The sequence below is a fragment of the Cupressus sempervirens genome, chromosome 11, assembly GCF_028749045.1.
Source record: "Cupressus sempervirens isolate cs-2001-9-10 chromosome 11, ASM2874904v1, whole genome shotgun sequence".
Taxonomy (NCBI): domain Eukaryota; kingdom Viridiplantae; phylum Streptophyta; class Pinopsida; order Cupressales; family Cupressaceae; genus Cupressus; species Cupressus sempervirens.
The window spans coordinates 232,206,863-232,228,383 of NC_143128.1; the positions used below are offsets into that span (position 1 = coordinate 232,206,863).

General features: G+C 34.1%; 1 protein-coding gene across 4 annotated transcripts in view; it reads left to right on the forward strand.

Annotated features, from left to right (window-relative positions):
- LOC149529005 (S3 self-incompatibility locus-linked pollen protein) overlaps nt 1–21,521 on the forward strand; it is a 218,960-nt gene that overhangs the window by 164,275 nt on the left and 33,164 nt on the right. For all 4 annotated transcript variants that reach the window (XM_089808971.1, XM_089808972.1, XM_089808973.1 and 1 more), the window contains one exon: nt 17,517–17,611. In XM_089808971.1, the coding sequence (XP_089665097.1) occupies nt 17,517–17,611 (95 nt within the window). The remainder of the gene's footprint in view (nt 1–17,516; nt 17,612–21,521) is intronic.

Sequence of the window (21,521 nt, forward strand, 5' to 3'; positions counted from 1 at the left end):
TCCACTAACTAATGTTTTTTTGGGCTTCAAAAATAAAATTACTCCCTCCTTTTTTCTCAGAAGCATTAAAGTCACCTGCAATAATAAAATTTTCCAATGGGTCTTGGGATAGTAAGGAATTAATTTGGTCCCAAACCAAAGCCTTGTCCTCAGTATTAGTTGGACCGTATACATTAATTATAGTAAAGGCTAGTTTACTATGAACACTTCTAACTTTAGCACAAATCCAATTTTGTCCATCAATAATATTAGTTAAATTAATTTGCCTTGGGTCCCATAGCATATAGAAAATCCCCCAAAAGCACCATCAAATTCAACCCAGGTTTATTTCCATAATCCAATCTTTTTATTGAATTTGCTATACTCCTCTTTGTTCAATTTAGTTTCTTGAATTAATATTAAATATGAATCAAAACTTTTAAAACTTCTTGTCAGGAGCTGTTGTTTGTTAGGGGCATTAAAACGCTAAACATTCCAAGTGGAAATTCTCATTAGGGGGTGTAAGGGCACTTCCCCCTTCCAGCATTAAATAAGTTCGTTATTTTTGATTGATTTTCAGCCATCCCGTCTTTCTCTCAAAGCTCAAATAGAGGTTTCCTACATCTCTTCCTTTTATGTTTTTTTAACAATTTTAGGATGATCAAGACCATCTATAAAAACAATTCCTAATTTCTCTGACTGGTTACAATCTAACTAAGAATGGTTGGAGGGAAGGAAGTGAAAAAAATCAAGATCCATCTGCGGGTCTGCACCGAATTCCCCAGTCTAGTCAAGACCTTCTTTAGCATGGCTATTTGAGATAAGTGGATTGGACTTAGAGGGAGAAAAAGTCTTCCCCTTGAAAATTTGGGAGCGGAAAAGATGCCAAGAGGAAGTTCTTCACATATTTCCTCATGTGTAAGCATTAAGTCTTTCAATAGATTATTTAGGGTTGACATATTACCTTATACTTTGTTAATGAAGTTGTTTATACCATTCGTACTTCTAAATTTTTGATTCGTACTAAGGGGAACAACATCAATAAAACGTTTAACCTTTGAATCCTTTTCGACCTTATCGGTAGCTGGAACGAAGATCGAATCCACATCATTCACCTTTGGATAGAGGTTTACAACCTGATGGAACTCTAATTTTAGAGTCTCCATTTAGGAAATAAGTTTGGAGATTGATGAAGGATTGTCAAAGCATATCTTGGTATACATAAACCTATTTCATAGAAAAGATTTCACTCTGCTCTCCTTATAATCAAAGGCGCTTCTCTATTGAGGTTTGCATATGATGAATGTGAAAAAAATCTATCATATGAACTGGAGTAATCTGGAAGCAAACATGACACATCAGATATAAAATCTGGAGCAAGAAAGGATTGATATGATATGATATGATAGATTTTAATGACGTCCACGAGACTAAAGTAGTCTATGAGACCCATTCAGTGACCCTCCCGAGTCAGGAGCGGAACTAGTTAGTTGCAAAGTTTTGGTTAACTTGTCTCTCCTTCTCTGAAGTTTGATAATCAAATCCACTGTTCTCTTCACTTGATCTTCCTCGAATAAATAGTTGAAGTCCTTGTTCTGTAGTATTTTTGTATAACCAGATCTGATGTCATTGTAAGCCAGGCACTCCTTGACAAAGTGCTGCTCTGTCTCAACTGTTCCCATATTACAAAATAAACATGTTTTGTCTGCCCACTCTTCCTTTGGAACTTGCCATCTACCAGTTTCACATTGCAACTGATGTGAAGTAGTTCTAAGTTGTGCCATCAACATTTTTGCTTTCCAGTTAATAGGTGCTCTTATATAGGCCTTTTCATCATGACTAGAAGTGGGATTAAATTCTCTAATGTAATAAGATTTTTTCCGCCCTATGTGTCTTGTCCATAGAATATTGCGGAAATTTTCATTGACAAACTTCTTTATTTCTTTAATGTTATCCGGGCAAGTTTGGATGTTGATATCCCATTTTCGCATCCATTTGTTATTTTGCTTCATTCATGTGCTTTTCCGCCTCACAAGTTTTTCCTCTATGACCAACTTGGGCCTACGATGTGTTTCCAAACTTTGGATTTTTTTTAAATAGCTTAGCATCTGGACCAATGCGATGGCTTCTAATGGAAAGGAACCCACCTCCGCTAAAAGGATCTCATACAGAACGATGGTCTTGACTTTAAGATTGCATGTGATGAAGTGTTTTTGAATTCTTTTTACTTGCCGCCATTTCTGTTCGGACATAGTACCGCCCCACACTTCACATCCGTATAGAATAACCGTAGTGACCAACAAACCAAAAAGAGTTTTCATGGTCGTCCAATCCCATAATTCTGCGTTCCTGCACTTGTTTTGTAAAGAATATAACGCCTTCCAGCCCCCTTGGATCCTTTTTGATCTACAAGTATCCCAATTGAGTTTGTTATGAAAATCGATGCCCGAGTATTTGTACTCTTCCACAAGCTCAAGGGGGCTATTTTCAAACAGAAACTCGTCTTGTATGCCCCTATTCTTCTTCAGTGAGAAGATCATAATTTTGGTTTTGCTAGTGTTAACTTGCATTCCTACTTAATGAAATTTTTTTTCTAGTGCTTTGAAGTGCTCCTTCAAACCTTTAGCTGTTCTAGGAAGAATTATGAGATCATCTGCATATAAGAGCAATCTTATCACAAAGTGGGCCAGCTACACCCCTTCACCATTGGTCTTGCTTATCCACTCTTCTAACTTGTCAATATAGAGCCCGAATAATGTTGGAGATAGCGGACACCCTTGCTTAACCCCAATGTTGCTGTCAAAATCTTTTGATAGCCCTTCTGTCGTTCTGATTTTAGCTTTGACCTGCTCATATAATCTATAAACCGCTGACCTAAGTTCTTTAGGAACTTCCAACTCTTCCATTCTATCCCATAATTTATTACATGGCACTGTGTCGAATGCTTTTTTAAAGTCCACGAAACAACAAAAAGCCTCGTTCCTCGGAATGTCCCAAACTTTCTCTATCAAGTGTCTGAGAGTGATGCCGTGATCTATAGTAGAGTGTTTTGGTCTAAAGCCTGCTTGTCCTTTTGCACGTTTGCCTTCTGCTTCAGCCCAGTTGCTGATTTTTTGTTCTACCAAGCTGCCAAATAACTTGCTAAATAGCGGATTGATCATGATGGTTTGGTAATTAGAAGGATTGTTTATATCTCCATTTTTGTGGAGTGGGATCACCACACTTGTTGTCCATTTTATTGGGAAGCCATCTTTATTGACACTGTTGAAAATCTTAGTGATGTGTGGTGTGAGGGTTTCAGCACCCCATTTTAAGTATTCAGCTTGTAGTCCATCTATATCTTGTGCTTTACCAACAACTAACCTCCTTATGCCTTGAATAATATCCTTTTCGCTGAATAACTCCCTTGTAGTCTCTGTTTCCATGGTTCTACGTTCTCCTAGATCACACTCGTAGAGAGTCTTGGCATATTCCAGCCATTTGGTTCCTGTTATGTTGTTCTCTATCTGAGTTTTTCTCTGCTGAAGCTCTTTCCAAAACTTTCTGGGGCTGTTTTTACCAAGATTAATCAACTCGATTCTTCTCTTGTTCACATACTCTTCTTTCTTTTTAATCAGCTGATCATACTCCTTTCTACTTTCGCTGTTCATGTTCTTTTTCCAATTCCTTTTTTCCATTTTGCACTCCTCATCAAACCACGGATTGGCCAGAAAAGTGTTCTTGGCTTCTCTTGTGGCCCTAGATCTTTTACACTCCTCCAGTGCTTTAATTATAGTAAGAACAAGATTATCCTTGTCCATGAAATGTTTTTTATCAGACTCGGGATGGTTTCCTGGAACCCTAGACAACCGCAAAAGAGTCTTGGAAAGTATCCATAGTTTTCTTGTGTCATTAAAACTTTGCCGATCGGAATCATCTTCCTCTTCTGTAAAGGTTTTGGGACAATATGTTGATCTTTAAAATGAGTGGCCACCCTTATCAAGATGGGGTTATGATCAGATTTTAGCTCCATGGGGCAATCTTCTATCTCAAAGTTAATTATCTTTGCGACATAGTCTTGCGAGCATATTACATAATCAACAACACTTTGTCCATTGTATCTTTTGCATGTGATTCCACCTGATTTAGGCCACTTTTCCATACCATTGCATATGACCATATTATGTAGGCAGCATAAACCTAGTAATTCCACACCAAAATGATTAATCTTTCCCATGCTATCCTGTGAAGATCTTTCCCATTTTTGTGTCCCTTCTTCTTCGAGCCAAACTGGGTCTCTGCTTTCATTGTAACTCTCCTTAAGATTGAGAGTTTGGTTGTTTTTTGTTCTAGCATTGAAATCCCCTATTATCATTATTTCCCCTAAAGAGCTAAAGGCCGCTATGTCTTTTTTGAGTGCAGCGAATGGGTCTTCTCGATCCAATCTATGTTTTTTATACATTTTTGAGCCTTTTGGGGCGAAGTAACAGACAACCACCCTTGTAGAAATTCGATTCTTTGTTATTTTTATCCAAATATACTGCTTGTTTACATCTTCTTTCTCTAAGTTTACAAATCTGCTCCAAGTTTCTTTTATTAGAACGGTGATGCCTCCATGCCCCTTACCATTATCTATCTTCTCATTCCATAGTGATACCTTCTCATACCCTTCAAAATCTGGAACCCTACATCCATCATGTTCATGAGTCTCGGTAAGCATAATGATGTCATTATCTTTAGCTATCGGCCCTAACCCATGTCCTCTTCTCCAAGAATAACCTCTACAGTTCCAACTAACTATAGTTAAATGTTCCTGGGTGGGCCCGAGTTCCTATTTATTACGTGTGATTTTGTTGCTGATTTGGGCTTTGGCATTTTGTAGCCACGCCCACTTGCCGTTTTCTCTTGCTGTTTTCACTTTTTCCCATTCCTTCCTCCTTTCTTCTTGCTGAGTTACAGTGAGGTCATCATCAAGATATATGTGTGTGCCTCTAAGAAACTTCCTCTTGCTGAAAATGTTGTTTTTATCCCCTGTTTTCCTTGTTGTCACTCTAACATGTCTGTCTTTGCCTCCTCTAATCCATTTTCCGATTCTTTGTGCTTGTATGGTTGTTCCATGCCAGTCTAATTGGTCTTTAAAGAAGTCTTTAACTAAATCCGTTGTTTTCTCTTGTTCTCCATAGTCTCGTAGCCCTTTGATGACAATATTTGCTGCTTTCTCATTTCTTTCTTTTTCCTCTCTAATCTATCTCCGAACTTGTTTTTCTATGTTGTCAATAGGAGTGTTTTCTGGCCCCTTTACTATGTTAGCCCATGATCTAACTTCTTTGATTTGTTCTCTGAGTTGATTCTCTTTTATTTCCGGCCATGGCATCTTGTATATTTTTCATTTGCGGGTTTTTGTCTCATTCCGTAGCCTCTCCTTCTCCTGTAGTACTTGCTGCTGTCCTCTTTTCTCCTACTTTTTTCTTTAACAATATTAATTCATACTCTCTTTTTTCCATATTAAATTGCAATTTTTGAATTTGTTCTCTAAGTGACTTGACCTCTGCTGCCAGCTTCCAGTTATCCTTAGTAACTCTTTTCATTGTGATACTTTCTATTTGGCTCCTCTCTTCAAGTGCCCACACCCTTTCCTTCATAGCTACCAAATCGTTCACAAAGATGTTTGGATACCACGTCATAGGTGTCCTTGTGGGGCTGTAATTATTTGGCAGCCCATCCTCCACTGTGTCTATTACCTGAGAATTATCTATCTTCCCTTTACCGTTAATATCTCTAATATTATGAAACCGCTTAATTGTTTCAGGGATTTCAGTCGGCATCAGACTTTGTTCTCCCTCCCTTGGGCTGTCTGGGGTTTGTGGAATCGATTTCGGAAGTAAAGCTGCTAACTTCCCTCTTTTTGCATTATGGGATTCAAAGCATGTGCCATCAATGAGATATGGAGTATCAACATCGTGAAGTATTATGGAGTCTAAAAGATTCAACTAAGTTATTAAGATGAGAAAATATCATATGCAGAAGAGGAATCTTTCCATGGCACACAGCAAGGGAATGGAATACATATTGAGAAAAGATTCGATGGTGATTATTGTTCCAAGATGTATTTTTGATAGGAAAAAATGCCTTTGATTACATACTGGAAAGAGCAAATACTTAATATTAACCATGGTGGAGATTTACTGTTGCTAGCAGATATTGTCAAACAACGTGTGTGATTTATATGCGAAAAATAACACCCAATGAATACTACATGCCACGTGATGATAAAGAAATACATGGCCCTTCTGCTACGGTCTCTTATCCATTGGATTTTCGAACAATCAATTTCAGAATGACTGTTGGTGTTTACTGGAGATTCACAAAAATCTTTTTCCAAGTAGATGTTCGAGAAGTTGGAGGATACATAAACACGACAATAGGAATTCATGTTTTCAGGTCATATAATCAACACATTCTTTACACAAAATCCAATAATGTCAAAAGACCAAAAATTTGGAGTTTACGGTACAAACATGGATGACATCAAAAGTTCATATGCATCAATTATTATCAAAGAACTATGCTATGCTTGGGCGAACGTGGTGGAGTTTGTATATATTGGAGATGACCTTTTACACCGCACACCACACGCATAGAGCCAAGAAGGTTGAAGACAGATTGTTGCGAACAGAGAGAGGGCGACAAAAGTTCAAGGATATTCGTTGGAAGAGAAGTATAAATACTTTCCCAGTCGGCTACCATTTTCTGCCATGGATTCCTTGCTTGGTCAGTATTATGCCGATGAATCAATATTAATGAAGACAAACGCTTCCTTTGTTACCAGACCTTCAAAAGGAGAAGTCACTAGATTTATACGCAGCTTATGGAGAAAATAATATGCCGTTTAGGGAGTCTTTGAATTACAAAGCCTTAGATGGAGGAAATAATAATTGGCCCAAAGCATAATAGTGCCACTAAAATAAAATGGATAATTTCTTCATAAAAAGATACGATTATGTTAGAGGAAAATTATTTAAGTAAAGGGATGTGATTAGGATTAAGGGGTGAAATTTATTTCCAAAAAATATGACTTTTCATTTGTCAAAAGTCACAAATTTAGAATACACAAGATATGAATATAACATATGTAAGGACAACAAGACATATTCGAACATTCATAGTCCAAAGAAGAAGCATTTTACATTTTATTTTGCAAGGAGGAATGAGGAGAATAAAATGACTTTATAATGTAATTCATTTATTGCCTATTTTTTATTTTTGAAGACATGGAGAATTAAACTTTAGTTGATTCATCCTTTATAATTATTTTTTAAAATTCTGTAAATAATTCATGTCAGATAAGTGGACGAGGTCAACTATGGCATCTTAAACTCGGTCATCACAGATATTGTGAAATATCAAATTGTTTTTGTATCTGTGTCTAGTTTGTCTCCCTATCAGAGGAGTTAAAGTTCAATTTGGACTAATTTAAGATTGCATATATATTTGATTTATCGCATCTTGATTATTTAATTGTTAGTAGTATAAGTGCATAGAATATTATAAAGTTGTACGTGAAAATCTTCACTGAAGTTGACTCTATTGCCTGAATGAGCAGAGGCACTGGTCTTTCTATTATCGAAGTCATAAAATCTTTCCATTCTTCCTACAAGCATCAAATTCATTATTGACAAACATTATACAATTCATTCAATTATTTCAAATGTTCAACATTCAATCCTATTTTGATCAAGTTCAAGGACTTTGCTAGCCAAAAAACTCCAAAGCTCGAATTCGCTTTAGAAAAGTTGTGAACCAAGTAATCCGGTTCGAGGAGAAGTTCTGCCTGCCTTGGTGTAGCGGAGCTTGAAGTGCAGGGGAATCAAGGTGATTCTTGTTCGTTGGCCAGAACTGATTGTGGAATCCTATCGGAGAAGTGGTAGGCTCTTGGATTTCCAATCTGGAGTTTTGGGAACCAACACAACCATCGTTTGATCATAAATCTGATGGTCTGATGCCAAATGGGAATGTTCCTTACCCAAGGATGATGATTGATCTGAAAGGGGTCTAGCTTCCAAAACAGGGGAATACAGAGCTGAAATTGGGGAAGGGTGAAGGCAACATTTCCTATCTACATTCGAAGGAGAGATATTATCAAAGCTAAAACCTCCTTTTTTGAAAACCTGAATCCTACCTTAATTGTCTGAATCATACCTTAATTGTCTGAATCAATAGAGCTATTCTCTACAAGATAAAATTTCTTAGTTCAGGATCAATAAAAGCGATATGTGAACCAATAGTTCCTCTAAAGAAAATAGGGGTTAGATTAAAAATCAAGTTATTAGTGATGATTTTGATCAGTTTGAGCTTTTTCTTGGTGGGGAAATCTCCAAAATCCTCATACAATTGGAACTAAGGAAGTTTTTTGGTAAGCCCTTAAATCCGCCCAAGAAATCTCAATTTTTTTATGAATGTCTACATTCATTAATTCATAAAGAAAATTTGAAAATTCTATGCTGCAAAAAGAAGATTCTATGGGAGTTATAGATAGATCAAAGGCTATACTCCATTAGAAAAAGGAAATAGAGAAGCCTTTGACAGACAAGGGTAACCTTGATTAAAAGTTGTCTTTAACTTTGTTTGTTCACGCATTCAACAAAAAGAAAAATCCATTTTGAAGTTTAGTGGTACTTACCTTTGCTTTGTAATGTGTTGACAACCATGATGCCAAATCTAATTCAGAAAATAAGCTACCTTGCCAAATGCCACTAGTCCAAAGTCGTAATTTTCATGCTATAATCTTTCAGTTGTCTAATTGCTTAGGACTAGATAATCATATTCCTTGACTTGTTCAGGGTAATTGGCTACTGGATGAGAATTTGAGGTAAAATATCGTCGAAGATCACTTTGAGATATGTTCCTAGGCACCTCCTGTCTAGGAGCATTACTTTTGATTGATAGGTTTTTGTGGTAGACCTCCAAATTCCATTGGGACTTGAAATATTTTGTCTTGTGAAAATAGGATCCCAACAGGCAAGAGGGATGGGGAGTCCCTTTACCTTGCATTTCGCTTTTGCGAGGAGGTTGTTTAAAATTCCTTTGTTTGCAATGTCTGACAGAATTGCACCCGTCATTGCTTATTTTGGTAGAATGCCTAACTAGGGTATTTGCAGAGATCTTTATGGGAGTGCATCCTTGAGATTTGTTTGAATAATCTTCCGGATCTAATGTGTTGAAAGAGTTCTTAATTTGAATTGTATATTTCATTTTTTGGAAGAAATCCGCTGCCCTCTCCTTTGTGTAGGGCAGCCTGCTCAATGTGAATTTCGAATTTCGTGAATGCATTCGCAAGCAAAGCTGTTTTTTAATATCTAATAATTATTAAAATATCATTTATTTTATAGGATTCTTCATTTTTTTATAACTAGTTGATTGCGTAATTTTTTTCATGTGAGTTGTTCAGTTTGTATGATAGATAAGATTGTTTGTTGTGATCATGGATTTTAATATTTTGTAGATTTGAGTTTCTAGTATGGATGAATGAAGTAGGATAACATGAGTTGAACGGGTATTATTAGAAATGTCGTGCATGGCCTCTATTTTGGTGATAACTTTGGGAAAATGACAAAGGATGTTTAGTATATATCTTGATATTGTACCATCTTAAAATGGAAGCACTTATTTTGACACCTTTTAGCCTTCCTTAGTGTCATTTTGGCCCCTTTCTTTTCCATTCTTTACCAATTCTCTAGGTAATTACTAATTTCTAGACATGGCTCTGATAAGTGCTATTGTAAGACCTTTTTTGACACATTAATCATTTTATGATTATTTATGCACCATCCCTAAGACCCCAAGATTATCTCTCCCCATGATAACCTCACTATAGCAAAGCCATTTTTTAATCTCAAAAGTGAGATTTCCTCATATGTTTAATTTTTTTTAATTTGGTGCTCTAGTTGTCTCTCTTTGTTTTCATGCCTAAAGTGACTATTTAAAGGGGCTTGGGCATTTCATATTTATATTATATACACACATCATTAATACATAAGGAGACACCATATTAAGCACACAACTAAGCATCATTTGGTATTCTTCAAGCATTTCTTGCATTTCTTCCTTCTTTCATCAAATTTCTTCCATTGAGATGGGAGTGGAGTTTGGATTCTAAGGAGGAGATATTCCATTCTTCCATTCTTGTTCTTCAAATCTTCATCAAGCCAAGCTATATCCATTCCCATTCATGGGCTTTTTACATACATAGTTTCCCATTGATTTTTGTGTTGAGTCAAGGCTATTACATTAACATACTTGATTTCATAATAAACTCAATTACATCTACATTGGTATTTATATTTTATTCCCCAGTTATAGCCAGCCTTCCCACTAGTCCTCTAAAACATGCACCAGTCTGATATCCAATGCCAAATCATATGTAACAAAATCTCCCGCGGAATCACAAATTTAAAGGCAGGAAGAACTCATAATTCAAATCCACTCTAATTTCATTTCTATTCTGCTTTCGCTTAAACCTGCTTTGATACCATGTTGAAGTCTTAATACCAGAAATGAAATTAAACAATGAAACAAAATAATGCACAATAAGACACAACAAATTATCTTGAGAAAACCCTGCAACTTGAGAGAGAAAACCCGTCACAAATATATCACTTAGATGTATATAAACTTGTTTTGACCCTACATTGTCTTGACTCTTTAATGTCCTCTCTTCAATGTCTTTTCCCTTCAAAGTGAGGACCCTTTGTTGTCTTAAATAAAAAACAGGTTATTTATATATTTCAAATTTAGGAAAGAAAGATAGCTCCCAAAGCTATAGCATCAACACATTCGTAAAAGTACCAATGGATGAACTCTTTGTAGACCTAAGACAATACAAGATCCCAAGACTCAAAAAAGTGAGCATTCACTGGTTGCTTCCATTATGATGTTGGGTAACAAAGCTTTCCCTCTTGCTATCTTGAGACAAAAATGAAACTGCAATTTTGCTAAAAATTGTCGAAAGAAGCTGCTCTAAAACACCATGGTTTTTCAGAAATTTTGGCAAACCCTTGATGTGACATGGTTTTGTGAAAATAATGGCAAAAACTTTCGTTTTGTGGAGAACTGTAAAAACACACGAGTAATCACACTAAAACTCATATGGTTAAATACCCCAAGATTTTCCTCTATAAAATTGCCAAAAATAAAAAATCATTGTTTTTTAGGAAAAAAAGGAAGACCCTCAATTTTTGGGGAAAAACATACAATCCCTAGAAAAATCCCAACGTCTTTTTTGGGAATTGTGCAATTCATGGGCCAAAAACCATAGGTGCTGTTCAGAAAGATCCAACAAACCTAAAATTGCAAGGAGAAATCATGAACAGAGGTTCACAGGCACAAATATTTGTCATATGTGCAGAAAATGTTGTCTTTGTTGCGGCTCTCATACAGAAAACACGGGTTTAAAAAATCCCTATTTGCCAAAAACCTTCTTTGCGGGTTCCAAAAAACCCAGGAATTCCATGGGTGCCACATAAAGAAGCTATATGGTACTGGAAAAGGTTTTGTGGGTTGTGCAAAAATATATCAGTTGCAGCACTTGCAGACGCTAGTAGGAAAAAAAGAATGCCAGAGAAACAATTGCACAGAAAGCAGAAATAAACACTGCCAAAATCCTCTACTCAAATCTACAGAAACTTTGATTTTCCAAAAACCTTTGTCCTGAAAATTTTCTGTTTTCAAAACTTCGATTTTATGAAAAATTGGTAGAAAAATCTTCTAAAATTTCTAGAATCGCTCACAAATTTTCATTAAAAATCGTTTAAAAACTTCTGAAAAAAAATTCCAGGTATTGCAACTACAAATTTAAAAGTTCGCCAAAAACTTTCATATGGGCTGGTACAATAATTGACTAATATTTAATATTTAACAAAGGAGAGAAATACCCCTTAAATAAGCAATTTCAAGAAGATCTTTCCATAATGGAAATGATTCAGAGCTGAAGATAAAATTGGAAGTTATCAAACTAACTAAACAACTTAAAGAATAGAAAGCTACTAAAGATTGTGTGATTTAAAAGAAAGTTACATGACCATTTTTCTAAATATAACAATCTAGGTTGCATGGGTACGTGTACCTACATCCCTGGGATGCGCACCAATGCACCAAGTACAAGTACCCAGAGTTCTGGGTACTCAGTGGAGATAATCATAGCTAAGGACCTTGATTAAGATTTTTGATTTTCTCTCATTTTTTTGTGTATATTAGCTTGTCTTTTATCAAGCTTAATTCAATACATAACCTGTTTGAAATCTTGATACCATACTGATTAACAGTAAACTTTATCACTGTTCTTGTTTTGCAAAACCGTTGTCATGACTCATATTTTCTGATTTTCTATAAATATGAAATTATATCAAAAACGAATTTGATGTACCCAAGTACCCCATCCCTGTTTTGAAAAATAGCGGTGCACGCACCAGTACTGGTACCCTAAGTACCCACGTACCCTCATCCCTGTACAACCTTGATTATAATACTGCTTTAATAGTTTGTTGAAAGGCTTGGATAATAGGCGCTTTCAACCCAAAATTAATTTATGTTGGATAAGTAATTTGATATGGACACTTTAATTTATTAGGTTTTTAACCCTCAAATTCTTAGTTACTTCAAGATTAACATTATTATTTTCTGGTCATTGATGATATTTTCTAACACCATGTCATTATTACCCACTTTTTGAATTGCTTTTCCCTAAATTGACCGGTGGATGTTGGACTATTTCTGTGTGTCTCATGTAGCATTGTTGAGGTACAGATCCTTCCATTCAAAAATTGAGATAATTCGTTGTAAATAAATTCTAGTAACAAATCCTAATGAGAGTAATTCTAACAGGGTCTTAAATGCAGTAGAAAGACATAATGCTATACTTGCAGTATAATATGAGATTTTACATGGGGAAGCTCTTTTGGGAAACAGCCCTGCAAAATAGTATTTGTACTATCAATTAAAGCATTCACAATACAAGAAGATACTTTTATTTTTCCCTTATGATTCTTTCTAAACCATGTTTGAGCATTTATAAGCGCATCAGTATAGGAAACTACTAATACTACAATGGATTAAAAACTTTTGTCTGAAGAAACCACCCATAACACCACTTGAAGCTTTTTCTGGAGGCCCATGTCTGCTATCCCTGCATAAGGGCCACTTAGTCCGTATTCTTCTGTAGCCAGCGTCTTGCTGAACATAATGGACATGGCACATGCAAAATGTACAACACTTACATTGTTCCACAATTCTGTCTCTTTGGTAGCTTGTCTGTGCTCCAAAATCATAGTAAAATAACATTCCCAGTCGATAAGTGGCAGTGTATAAAAATTTGGCATTTTTGTCCATGCCTTCTTCCTGCCTGAGACATGGAAAGTAATGAATTTGGGTGTAACAAGCAGAAACAAAATAACAGTATTTTACAAGAAACTGAAGTGCATAAACAAGAACTAAACAACATTTACTAATTTCAATTGAAATATTTAAATAACAACAGTACAATTCTTTTATAAAAAAGAACTATGAATATAACGAGTCTTAACTGAAAGGACAGAAATAAAATAAAGAATTGAAGAACATAAATGAAACTAACTGTGATACATAAATTAAATGGATATGACAGAGTATCTGGATAGGGTTTGGGGATTTTTACTACTTCCAATAGCATGATTTTCCATTCTATTCCCCTTTAGCTCCCATGTAATCTGGGAGTAAACCATCACCAGGGCATTTTTACCACCGATCTATTGATTATACTGATCTCCCTTGCCCACTTCCTACTTGAAGTTGGCTAGACCCTTTACAGGGGTGTTCTGGTGATTGGGTTCTATACAATGAGCTGGTTGCACACTATAGGCACCTCTAACTATTATGACCTTTGACTCAATTGGGTATCTGGTACCAAACAATTGACTCCCACTAATACTAGTGCAAGAGTGACTATTCACGCAGTCAATTACTTACCCTAATTAGGTTGGATTCACAGCTCACAGTGGAGTAGGAAAAATTCTTTTCCCGTTTATGCTTGGGCTTAAGCCATAGGGTATCCTTTCCTTGCTTATCAGCATTGGTGACACTGGAGCCAATAGGATTCCACCCTAATTACAAGGTCAATCTAGGTTTCTCCTTCTTAAGGCTGAAAGAGGCCCAAGTTAATACTAACAACTTAGTAAAAGTGTGACATAGATTTAGTATAAAACACTGCTTCCAACCAAGAATTCAACTGTTACAACATTTCCTATGAGCTGAAATAGTTCCTAAGGCATTATTGGCATAATTCTGATCCAAAGTTCAATTCATAATGGTTATACTTTTTCCATGAACGCCTGGTTCAAGGGTTAAGTACATTATAAAAGACATGTAAGGTGTTGATGATAAAATCTGATCATACCCAAATCTGTGGTTTGTTAGATTATAAATGACAGTTAAAGAAACTTCTAATTATAGTCATATATATCAACCACACTCATTAGTCATTCTCTTTGCACTACCATTGTAATTTCCATTATAATAACTATTAGATCTGATATACAATCATTTATCTCCATTATATCTGTTATATCAGATCTGATATAACAGTTATAATGTAGTCAATGTAATAAAAGATTTATATATAAGAGGCACATAACATATTTCTTCGTACTCAGAAGTCTTCTCTGAGATATTTATTTAAAAGAATGAGCCTATACATATTTTCTTATTAGCAGCAGCAGGGGTTTAAGAATTTAAGCCAAAGCATATGAAACAATAACAAAGTTTTATGTCAAGTTTTATTTTAATTTTCAACAAGACGCCTCTCAGATTTGAAAGTTAATTTAATATGAGTCGAGTCTTGAATAACATAGGTATTCAACTAGTTTTTATCTTTCCATATTTGTGATACTCTTCACAAAGTTGAAGTAGTCTGCAAGGAAATGACAAGGGTTGCTGTCACAATTTTAAAGAGTCAGTCAAACAGATTTCTCTTTAAATATTCTACTCAATCCCCTTGTTTCTGCAATAACACATTTATGCTACCAGCTCAATGGAAGAGGACAACAATTTAGAACTCTTGCATATGAAAAACCCTTTATTCCCTTTCATAGTGGCTTAGTTTAATAAGTTTAAATTAACTTCAACCCTATTTAGAGGATAATCAAGCTTTAGAAAAGAAAGAAGTTTATTATTAGAGCATTTTATCCTTCATCCAAGACAAGGGAATAACTTGAGTTTATTAATAGTTTAGTGTTTATATAGTTATTTATTATTAGTTTTTAATAAATTAAGTACTGTAATTTAATTAGTAAATTCCCCATTAATGTAGTTATCAAGAATTCTTTCAATTACTGAAGGCATAAGGCTTAAAATCTAACATGATAAAGAAATCATAAATAATAAATAGGTCAATTAATTAAATACGAATCCAGGAGCAAACGTATACTTGTTTTTAAATTGATACGAGTATCTTTACATATATCTAGGTTGCATGGTTACACGTACCCACACCCTTGGGACATGTACCCACGTACCCAAGTACTAGGTACACCTACCCCAAGTACTGGGTTGTCAACGGAGAGTATCATAGCTAAGGATGTTGGTTAAGATTTCTGATTTTTGTTTTGGTTTTTTGTTTGCATATCAACTTGTTGTTTATCAATCTTAATTTGATACGTAATCGATTTGGAACGTTGATTAAATATTAATTAGCAGTAAACTTTATCACTGTTCAAGATAGAAGTTATCATTTGCAACTTGTTATTGTTATATGATTTATCATCTTCTTGTTCATGTTCAAAGTTTGCCTTCTCTGTTATGCATGTAAACATTTATCATATATTATTATTACAAACATATTGCAAATCTGAAACTGAGAACAATACATTACATCTGCAAATTCTATCACTGTTCTTGTTTTGAAAAACCATTGTCATGACTCATGTTTTTAGATTTTCTATAAATATTAAATTCTATTTAAAAAAATGTTTGGCGTACCCAAGTATCCCTGTCCCCTATTTTGAGAAATATTTGCACTCGTACCAGTACCCCCATCTGCATGCAACCTTGATATATATAGATTCGCGCCATATATGGTAATAAATTATTATATATACATATCTATTGTATTACATATATTTTTGTGGGTCATATTTTGACAGCCCCCTAATTATATTTATACTTAGAATCATACATATATATTACATTTATCATCTTAAACTTATACACATAATTAAAATTTCCAGTGAAATAAAATAAAATAAAGCAACGCAAAAGGGATTCATAATCATCCAATGTGAATAGTACAAGGCTGACCACTGTTAAGTGCAAGGTCCTATCAGCAAGGTCTAGCATAGGCAACTATTGTCAAACTCTAATAAGGTTGTCTCCTACACCCAAATAAGGTCAATGGCTATACCTAATGTATAAAACTTACCCCACAGAGTTCAAGCGGCCTGACATTCATGATCAGATATACATCCACTCTTGGTGATGTTTTCCCTACTTTCTCAAAGGATGAGTCTCTTGCACCCACTCGAACAAGAAATGTAGTTGGTCCGTCATTATCGAAAAGTGATTACATTCTATAAACGAATATCAATAATTATGATAACTACAAAATAATCTGAGAGGTAGTTACAACATCAAACATAACCTTACTAGAAACCGCTGTTCTAATAAAGCAAGTAAAGACCATCTTGGGCATAAAATAAATAAACCACTGTTTTAATAAAACATGTGCTTAACATCTAAGGCATTAGATGATTAAAACCACTGTTTTCAATAAAACTACTTTAAATTTCTAGGGCATGAAATTCCATAAATAACTATTTCGATAAAATGAGCATGCATAATCTAGGGCATCAAGTTAGTTCCCAAACCACTATTTTAAGAGAACCAAAAGATATCATTGAGGACATTAGTATCAGGAGGCGAGTGACATTGAGATTCTTTTGGAAACTTTACAACATCCTCAAGCTGTAAGATATATTAGCAGTTTGTTTCTGCATGATATATTAGCAGTACGTTTCTGTTGCTTTCTGCTTTTCAAGAGCAGGATTAGTTTTATTGCTAGATCGGCCTGTACATTAAGTTCAAATATTACATATTGTGAATTTCTATTGAGAGTCAAGACAAGTTACACATTTTATGACAGAGACATAAAAGCTATTTTTATAAAATGCTTTGAAATCATGTTATCCAATGGGAAGATCTGATTAATTCTTTGTTCGTGTATAGACAAAGACATTATCATCCAGTTTTATCTGAGCATTACATTATGGCAGAATCCTTTATGTACTTCTCTCTATAATACATGGAATAATTAAATATAAATTATAATTCGTTTATGAAATCTTGAAATATTCCAACAACTATGCAGGGATACTTAATGAGTTTTTAAGTTTTGGAGAATGTGAAGAATATATTTGTATTTATTTTTCTCCTGTCTTGTGCAGCATAATTTATAGTTCTATTCTTTCATGCAGTTAGAGAGAAATTTGTTGCAGATTGACAGGATTTAATAGATTTTTATCTATTTTTGTTTTCAGGGGTATTTTATGCTTCCAGAAGGTGCGAAATCGAGGCATAATGTTAAAACTGTCAACGTTAGCATTTCTGCACAAAATTCCTGCTTTGGCAATAGGTTCCTGTTTCAATCTCTGTTTTCACTTTTTAAATATTACCTAAAAATATTCTACCTTGTAGCTTGTTTCAATTATACTCCAAATATTTACTTTGCCATAAATTTTTGAATGCTCTGAAGTGGCTCTTGTATATATTTAAATTTGATATCTAGTTAAGCTTGAGACATTATCGATATGTAATTTTATTGGGGATGGTGTTACTCTCTGTCAGAGATTTTCTGTCTGGTTGTTGTGAAGCATGTTTTCAACATGAACTGAATTATTAATTGTACAATTGTCACAAAGAAATAATTACAGCACAGGAAAATCTCTAAAACAGAAAAAATTGTGGTTTTTGTAGATAGTATCCTTTTTTCAGTAATTGGAGCTATCGTGGATGCCAGCATTGTGAGAAGTGTTAGTTTATTGGATTGCTGCAATATGTAATAGCATTGCCTGTTCAAGGTATATGTTTTTCATATGCAACATCCTCTCATTAATATTGAGCATAGGTTATTGAATAGACATGTTTATTCAATAATCAAATCATTAAATTATATAAACTTTTATATATATATATATACATATATATATATTTCTCACATAGAATTATATCTCATATATAATTACATGTATATCCAGAGAGTTATCCGACAGAAACTACCAAACATTAACACTCCCTCTTAGCAAGGGAGGATAAACACAAAACAAATATTACACCATTGGTAATATAAGGATATCTCAGAAGTTTTCCACAATTTAATATCGCATACGATATCAAGAGTATTGATCTCCAGAATATCAACATATGATATTCATCAATTACTCAAACTTAGGGTAAGATATCACATTTGATATTAAGAGTCTTGATCTCCCAGAATATCAACATGCGATATTCATCAAGTACTCAAAAACAAGGTATGATATCAAATTTGATATCAAGAGTATTGGTCTCCCAAAATATCGATATTCGATATTCACCAAGTACTCATTAAGGTTTGATATCACATTTGATATCACATTTGATACCAAGATTATTGGCCTCCCAGAATTTTAATGATATTCACCACTTACTTAAAACATTTAGATATCACATTTGATATCAAGAGTATTGGCCTCCCAAAATATCAATAATATTCACCACTTACTCGAAACATTTAGATATCACATTTGATATCAAGAGTATTGGCCTCCCAGAATATCAATGATATTCACCAAGTACTCTAAGAGTAATGGCCTCCCAAAATGTTGAGATACAAGACATTCACCATTTACTCAATTTATTAGATCTTATAATACAAGTTGATTGTAAGATCGTCACCTTACAACAACTTCTCCCAAATACAAGTGATGATAATTTAGAAGTTGTCACTTCCTCATGATGTACACAAGAGTAGGCCCATTAAAATAACATTGTCACAATTTATGAACCACAGTCCTCATGATTGTCGCAATTTATAGATCACTAGGGAATCCATATCAATATGGTTTACTCCCTCTCAATCGATAAGACCAAGATAATGGAGGTTAACTAAATAGCATTCACAGTCTTCTTCCTCTCTTTCCAAGGTCGCATCTAATGAAATGTCAGGCTCCCTTTTAATCTTAAATTCCCTCTTCCTGCAAATAACATTCTCGGAGGAAAAGATCAAGGCAAATGCTTGCATAGAGATATAAAATAAGAATGATAACATTAGTTTGATGTTTAGTAATTGAACTCATGCATATTACTAACAACAACATAAATGATTATAACATAACTCTTTATTTTATATTTTCAATAATAAAATTAAGATAACACAATACTTAATTTTATTCATAATATAATACTTAATAATAATCAATTCATTTCATATCACATATCAACTATATATATTATGAATTAATTCATAACATATAGCATATCAGGTATATATAGTATGAAATAATTGAATTATAATATTGGAATTAAATATCAAATATATCATACCTTCACCAAGAATTCATTTGGTACTTGTCCTTTTTCCATTCAACCTATTGTTGTCGTCCACTTATCATATCATCATGATCGGTATTTCGAGAGTCCGTGCTTATATCTTCCTCACTTCATCAATTTTTCACTTGATTTGTATTTGCTTATCCACACCCTTCATACACAATATGCTCTGTAGTTTGTTTGCACAGTTCCAATAAAAAAACATTACCACAATTGACAGATATTTGTTTAGTTTTATGGTTCTATTTTCTTTGATATGCAATAGCGATCTTCGATCATCTAGTCAAAACAGCATCATGGGACATCACGGCCAATATATTTTGAAGTCATTGCATTCTTCAAGGTTAGGAAGCCTCAATCCGTCACAGTTGAGCAGATCAATGTGTGAGATAATCAATCTAATTCAATATCGACCAATCATGTACCATGTATTTCCCAAACATTGTCATTTATCTCACACATTTAACATTGTAACGAAGGACCGTAGACATTTGACAGTGCAAACTATGATATTGTAGGGATATTGGTTGCAACAAACTCATCTCTATGACATTGAAGAGTTGCCTCCCTATCGACATTAAAGATTATAAGCAGTCATTTCCCAACCATAAGCGTAGTCATTGCCTCAACATTTTCCAGAAGACACCTCCAATCTAGCGCATCTCATTCAAGCCCTTTTAATACAGCTGGATATTCACACCGCTTCATCTGAACTCTCTGATATAATAATTCCTCCTAAGATTGCAAATTTTTTTTTATACGAATAATGTTGAATGCAGAGTCAACCATCATGGCAGTTTACAATTGATGCCAGTAGCACATTTGTTCTCTAAAAGCCCTCACTGTAGGCGTATAAGGTAGCCACGTGAATTATATATTTGCAAATATCCTTTCCTTTATCTTACATTATCTTCTATTATCTTAGCAGGCCTTAAAGTCGCCTGCTCTGATACCATGTTAGTTTATTGGATTGCTGCAATATGTAATAGCATTGCTTGTTCAAGGTATATGTTTTCCATATGCAACATCCTCTCATTTATATTGAGCATAGGTTATTGAATAGACATGTTTATTCAATAATCAAATCATTAATTTATATAAACTTAATTATTGTTTTATATATATATATATATATATATTTCTCACATATAATAAGTTTGTCTCACATAGAATTATATCTCATATATAATTACATGTATATCCAGAGAGTTATCTGACAGAAGCTACCAAACATTAACAAGAAGCATAGACCAACTGTCATGCCCAAAAAGTAAGGACAAAAACAAACACAATTTTTTTTTTTTGACTAATTAAGATAATGGGGTCGACAAATGTTCTTGTGATTAACTAAGATTAAGCAAGACAACATGGTCGAAAAAGTTTTAGGGTTTAACTATAATGGAACTAATTGTGATCAATTGTTACGACCTTAAGGATGTTCTAATTAACTAGGCCCTTACTACTAAATGAATAACTTGATCGTTGTTACATCTTTAATCAATTGTTCCAGGCTTAATGTCATAAATTAACTTCTCACATCTTCATTCTAATTACGTTTTAAAAATTTAAACCAAAATCCAACTGACCTTTAATGTACATACCATAGAGATGACAACATTATCGATTTTTCTTACTACGTTTTGAATTTTCAAATTTAACACCTTCGTTCTTATAACGATCTAATTAATTAATTTAATGTTCACTATTAAAGTTGTTGACTATAACAAGTTCAAAGAATCTATATTTTTAATCTAAACTTTATCCGAATTATTGTACCTTTAAGTCCACATTAAAATTAATCCATGAAGCTCGTAACAAAATAAAACTAATTAATGAGACATCAAATTTGTTTGAATTACTATATTCAATTTCACGTGGAAACTTTCTAACACTAACAACTGAAATCTAAATATAAGTTTTAAAGTAATCCTCAATACAAAATATAACAATCTAAC